The following is a 6,000-nucleotide window of genomic DNA, read 5'->3' on the forward strand; positions in this document are numbered from 1 at the left end:
TATCATTACTAGAGAGAATCAGACAAATTATGCTACCCTCTGCCTATTGGCTACTTAACTTATTCAAGCCTGTCTCAAAATACAACACTGCCCCTTTAAGACAAAAAAAAGCTCTTTATGTGACTCGCCTTTCAAAGATGTCTCGAAATATATACGTTTTCTGCTCTTGTAGGAAGCAGTCACTCCCCTATTGCTGACCAAAAAATATCTATAACTGGGCTAATAACTCACTAACTAGCAAAGGATATGAACAAAATGTCCACACTTGGCTACATGCAGCTCAGCCAGCAAACACCATCAGCACATCTACTCACGACCGCTCATTCTGTAAACACAGTCCAGTTCAAAGTAAATGACACAGATCCATATATGGCAATGGATAATTTGCATATAGGCCTACTGCAGCTCTGATTGGTTATGCCACACCAGTCTTTGTAGAGCTGCAGTTTGTAAGAATCTAGGAGGAGCAGGAAGTGACGGGTTGTACTGAGAAAGAGAAAAGGAGCCCCTGTATGGGACTCTACAGATATCAATATGGGCACTCAGCTCTTGTCCTTGGGTGTGTGTCTAGTGCTCACTGTTGACTGGAGTTGTATGTGTTGTCAGTGTGTGTGTTTGTTCTGAGTGTATAATATATGTGATTCGCTCTCGCTCTCTCTCTCTCTGTTCTCTCTCTCTCTCTGTTCTCTCTCTCTCTCTCTCTGTTCTCTCTCTCTCTCTCTGTCTGTTCTCTCTGTCACTCTGTCTGTTCTCTCTGTCACTCTGTCTCTGTGTGTTCTCTCTCTCTCTGTCACTCTGTCTCTCTGTCTGTTCTCTCTCTCTCTGTCACTCTGTCTCTGTCTGTTCTCTCTCTCTCTGTCACTCTGTCTGTTCTCTCTCTCTCTGTTTTCTCTCTCTCTCTGTTTTCTCTCTCTGTTCTCTCAGGGTGTGCTGACCTAAACAGTCTGGAGTCTATGAGTCCCCAGGAGAGGAAGAGACAGGGTTACATCCACGAGCTCCTCCAGACAGAAGAGAGATATGTAGAGGACTTACAGATAGTCATGGAGGTAACACACACACACACACACACACACACACACACACACACACACACACACACACACACACACTGATGTACTCTACTGTACTGTACACTGCGTGTGTTCAGGTGTTCCATAAGCCCATGTCTGAGTCTGGCCGTCTGACGGAAGCAGAGATGGTCATGATCTTTGTCAACTGGGAGGAGCTCATCACCTGCAACACCAAACTGCTCCAGTACGTACAGTAGTACAGGGTGTGAGTTCAGGGGAGGGGGGGGGGGGGGGTCGTCATCTATACGGTAGTACAGGGTGTGAGTTCAGGGGGGGGGTCAACATGTATACAGTAGTACAGGGTGTGAGTTCAGGGGGGGGGGGGGGGTCATCATCTATACGGTAGTACAGGGTGTGAGTTCAGGGGGGGGGGTCATCATGTATACAGTAGTACAGGGTGTGAGTTCAGGGGGGGGGGGTCATAATGTATACAGTAGTACAGGGTGTGAGTTTAGGGGGGGGATCATCATGTATACAGTAGTACAGGGTGTGAGTTTAGGGGAAGGGGGGGTCATCATGTATACGGTATTACAGGGTGGTAGTTTAGGGGGGGTTCATCGTATATACAATATGTGTATTTTTGGCCCAGGCAGTAAGAACATTTGTGTGTGCATAGGGCCCTGCAGTTGCGTAAGAAGATGGGAGGTGACAAGATGCCTGTCCAGGTGATCGGGGACGTCTTGGAGTCCGAGCTGCCTCACCTCCAGCCTTACATCCAGTTCTGCTCCTGTCAACTCAACGGAGCTGCTCTGCTACAGAGCAGGACTGACAACCAACAGGACTTTAAGGTCTTCCTCAAGGTGAGTGAAAAGACAGGGGAGAGAGGAGGAGTACGGGAGGACAGGGGAGAGTAGAGAGAGGGGGAGGACAGGGGAGAGAGGAGGAGTACGGGAGGACAGGGGAAAGAGGGGGAGGACAGGGGAGAGTAGAGAGAGGCGGAGGACAGGGGAGAGTAGCAAGAGGGGAGAGTAGAGAGAGGCAGAGGACGGGAGAGTAGCGAGAGGGGGAGGACAGGGAGGGAGAGTAGAGAGAGGCGGAGGACAGGGGAGAGTAGCGAGAGGGGAGAGTAGAGAGAGGCGGAGGACAGGGGAGAGTAGAGAGAGGTGGAGGACAGGGGAGAGTAGAGAGAGGGGGAGGACAGGGGAGAGTAGAGAGAGGGGGAGGACAGGGGAGAGAGGAGGAGTACGGGAGGACAGGGGAAAGAGGGGGAGGACAGGGGAGAGTAGAGAGGGGGAGGACAGGGGAGAGTAGCGAGAGGGGGAGGACAGGGGAAAGTAGAGAGAGGGGGAGGACAGGGGAGAGAGGAGTACGGGAGGACAGGGGAAAGAGGGGGAGGACAGGGGAGAGTAGAGAGAGGTGGAGGACAGGGGAGAGTAGAGAGAGGGGGAGGACAGGGGAGAGTAGAGAGAGGGGGAGGACAGGGGAGAGAGGAGGAGTACGGGAGGACAGGGGAAAGAGGGGGAGGACAGGGGAGAGTAGAGAGGGGGAGGACAGGGGAGAGTAGAGAGGGGGAGGACAGGGGAGAGTAGCGAGAGGGGGAGGACAGGGGAAAGTAGAGAGAGGGGGAGGACAGGGGAGAGAGGAGTACGGGAGGACAGGGGAAAGAGGGGGAGGACAGGGGAGAGTAGAGAGAGGCGGAGGACAGGGGAGAGAGGAGGAGGACAGGGGAAAGAGGGGGAGGACAGGGGAGAGTAGAGAGAGGCGGAGGACAGGGGAGAGTAGCGAGAGGGGAGAGTAGAGAGAGGCGGAGGACAGGGGAGAGAAGCGAGAGGGGGAGGACAGGGGAGGAGAGTAGAGAGGGGGAGGAGAGTAGAGGGGGAGGACAGGGGAGAGTAGAGAGAGAGGGAGGACAGGGGAGAGGAGAGTAGAGGGGGAGGACAGGGAGAGTTGAGAGAGGGGGAGGACAGGGAGAGTTGAGAGAGGGAGGACAGGGGAGAGTAGAGAGGGGGAGGACAGGGGAGAGTAGCGAGAGGGGAGAGTAGAGAGAGGCGGAGGACAGGGGAGAGTAGAGAGAGGTGGAGGACAGGGGAGAGTAGCGAAAGGGGAGAGTAGAGAGAGGCGGAGGACAGGGGAGAGTAGAGAGAGGTGGAGGACAGGGGAGAGTAGAGAGAGGGGGAGGACAGAGGAGAGTAGAGAGAGGGGGAGGACAGGGGAGAGAGGAGGAGTACGGGAGGACAGGGGAAAGAGGGGGAGGACAGGGGAGAGTAGAGAGGGGGAGGACAGGGGAGAGTAGTGAGAGGGGGAGGACAGGGGAGAGTAGAGAGAGGGGGAGGACAGAGGAGAGTAGAGAGAGGGGGAGGACGGGGGAGGACAGGGGAGAGAGGGGGAGAGAACAGAGAGGGGAGGACAAGGGAGAGAAGGAAAAGACAGGGAACACATCTAAATGGAATGAAGAGAGGAAGAATAGGACAGGAGAACATGCAGTGAGAGAAAGAGGAGGGAAGCGATGATTGAACTTCATGTATCTTTCTGATATATACCAACCTGCTGAGGTGTGCTGATTTATACATGTACAGTTGTACGTTCATATTGAACATTGTGTTTCCTCCATCAGAAAATCGCCACAGACTACCGCTGTAAAGGCATGCCCTTATCCAGCTTCCTGCTCAAGCCCATGCAGAGGATCACACGCTACCCTCTACACATCAAGAACGTAAGAGAGAGTAAACGTGTGACTGTGTGCTCATGATTACATTATAACATGTCATTCAGCAGAAGCTCTTATCCAGAGTCACGTACAGTAGAGAGTGAATCAAACCCAGTGAATCAAACCCAGTGAATCAAACCCACAGTGAATCAAACCCAGTGTGCTCTACCCACTGAGCCACATGGGACTATTTATCTATAGTACCTGGGTGTGTATTAGTATTGTGTACAAACATGTAACCTATGTGTATTTCTTGTGTCAGGAGTTTTTCCCAGCCACCGTGCATCTGCATTGCTTGTGTCAGGAGTTTTTCCTAGCCACCGTGCTTCTACTTCTGCATTGCTTGTGTCAGGAGTTTTTCCTAGCCACCGTACATCTGCATTGCTTGTGTCAGGAGTTTTTCCTAGCCACCGTGCTTCTACATTCTTGTGTCAGGAGTTTTTCCTAGCCACCGTGCTTCTACATTCTTGTGTCAGGAGTTTTTCCCAGCCACCGTGCTTCTACATTCTTGTGTCAGGAGTTTTTCCCAGCCACCGTGCTTCTACATTCTTGTGTCAGGAGTTTTTCCTAGCCACCGTGCTTCTACATTCTTGTGTCAGGAGTTTTTCCTAGCCACCGTGCTTCTACATTGCTTGTGTCAGGAGTTTTTCCTAGCCACCGTGCTTCTACATCTGCATTGCTTGTGTCAGGAGTTTTTCCTAGCCACCGTGCTTCTACATCTGCATTGCTTGTGTCAGGAGTTTTTCCTAGCCACCGTGCATCTGCATTGTTTGTGTCAGGAGTTTTTCCTAGCCACCGTGCTTCTACATCTGCATTGCTTGTGTCAGGAGTTTTTCCCAGCCACCGTGCATCTACATCTGCATTGCTTGTGTCAGGAGTTTTTCCTAGCCACCGTGCTTCTACATCTGCATTGCTTGTGTCAGGAGTTTTTCCCAGCCACCGTGCTTCTGCATTGCTTGTGTCAGGAGTTTTTCCCAGCCACCGTGCATCTGCATTGCTTGTGTCAGGAGTTTTTCCTAGCCACCGTGCATCTGCATTGTTTGTGTCAGGAGTTTTTCCTAGCCACCGTGCTTCTGCATTGCTTGTGTCAGGAGTTTTTCCTAGCCACCGTGCTTCTGCATTGCTTGTGTCAGGAGTTTTTCCTAGCCACCGTGCTTCTACATTCTTGTGTCAGGAGTTTTTCCTAGCCACCGTGCTTCTACATCTGCATTGCTTGTGTCAGGAGTTTTTCCTAGCCACCGTGCTTCTGCATTCTTGTGTCAGGAGTTTTTCCCAGCCACCGTGCATCTGCATTGCTTGTGTCAGGAGTTTTTCCTAGCCACCGTGCTTCTACATCTGCATTGCTTGTGTCAGGAGTTTTTCCTAGCCACCGTGCTTCTGCATCTGCATTGCTTGTGTCAGGAGTTTTTCCTAGCCACCGTGCTTCTGCATTCTTGTGTCAGGAGTTTTTCCTAGCCACCGTGTTTCTACATCTGCATTGTTTGTGTCAGGAGTTTTTCCTAGCCACCGTGCTTCTGCATTCTTGTGTCAGGAGTTTTTCCCAGCCACCGTGCTTCTGCATTCTTGTGTCAGGAGTTTTTCCCAGCCACCGTGCATCTGCATTCTTGTGTCAGGAGTTTTTCCCAGCCACCGTGCTTCTGCATTCTTGTGTCAGGAGTTTTTCCCAGCCACCGTGCATCTGCATTCTTGTGTCAGGAGTTTTTCCTAGCCACCGTGCTTCTACATCTGCATTGTTTGTGTCAGGAGTTTTTCCTAGCCACCGTGCTTCTGCATTGCTTGTGTCAGGAGTTTTTCCTAGCCACCGTGCTTCTGCATTCTTGTGTCAGGAGTTTTTCCTAGCCACCGTGCTTCTACATCTGCATTGCTTGTGTCAGGAGTTTTTCCCAGACACCGTGCTTCTACATCTGCATTGCTTGTGCCAGGAGTTTTTCCTAGCCACCGTGCTTCTGCATCTGCATTGCTTGTGTCAGGAGTTTTTCCCAGACACCGTGCTTCTACATCTGTATTCTTGTGCCAGGAGTTTTTCCTAGCCACCGTGCTTCTACATCTGCATTGCTTGCTCTGTGGGGTTTTAGGCTGGGTTTCTGTAATGCACTTTGTGACTGCTGATTTTTAAAATGGGGCTTTATAAAACACATTTGATTGATTTTCAGATCCTGGAGAGTACCCAGGAGGAGCATGCAGACTGCGGGCCCCTGAGAGAGGCCCTGGAGCGGGCTGAGGAGCTGTGTACTCAGGTCAACGAGGGGGTCAGGGAGAAGGAGAACTGTGACAGGCTCGAGT

At 51.6% G+C, this 6,000-nt stretch overlaps 1 protein-coding gene across 1 annotated transcript in view; it reads left to right on the plus strand.

Annotated features, from left to right (window-relative positions):
* The window catches only part of LOC129813199 (intersectin-2-like), an 83,460-nt gene that overhangs the window by 70,128 nt on the left and 7,332 nt on the right, over positions 1–6,000 (plus strand). The window contains exons 29-33 of the mRNA XM_055865468.1: positions 925–1,046; positions 1,148–1,254; positions 1,687–1,870; positions 3,625–3,723; positions 5,871–6,000. The exon at positions 5,871–6,000 is cut by the window's right edge and continues 38 nt beyond it. Coding sequence (XP_055721443.1) covers positions 925–1,046; positions 1,148–1,254; positions 1,687–1,870; positions 3,625–3,723; positions 5,871–6,000 — 642 coding nt within the window. The remainder of the gene's footprint in view (positions 1–924; positions 1,047–1,147; positions 1,255–1,686; positions 1,871–3,624; positions 3,724–5,870) is intronic.

Source organism: Salvelinus fontinalis, chromosome 16 (genome assembly GCF_029448725.1).
Source record: "Salvelinus fontinalis isolate EN_2023a chromosome 16, ASM2944872v1, whole genome shotgun sequence".
NCBI lineage: Eukaryota > Metazoa > Chordata > Actinopteri > Salmoniformes > Salmonidae > Salvelinus > Salvelinus fontinalis.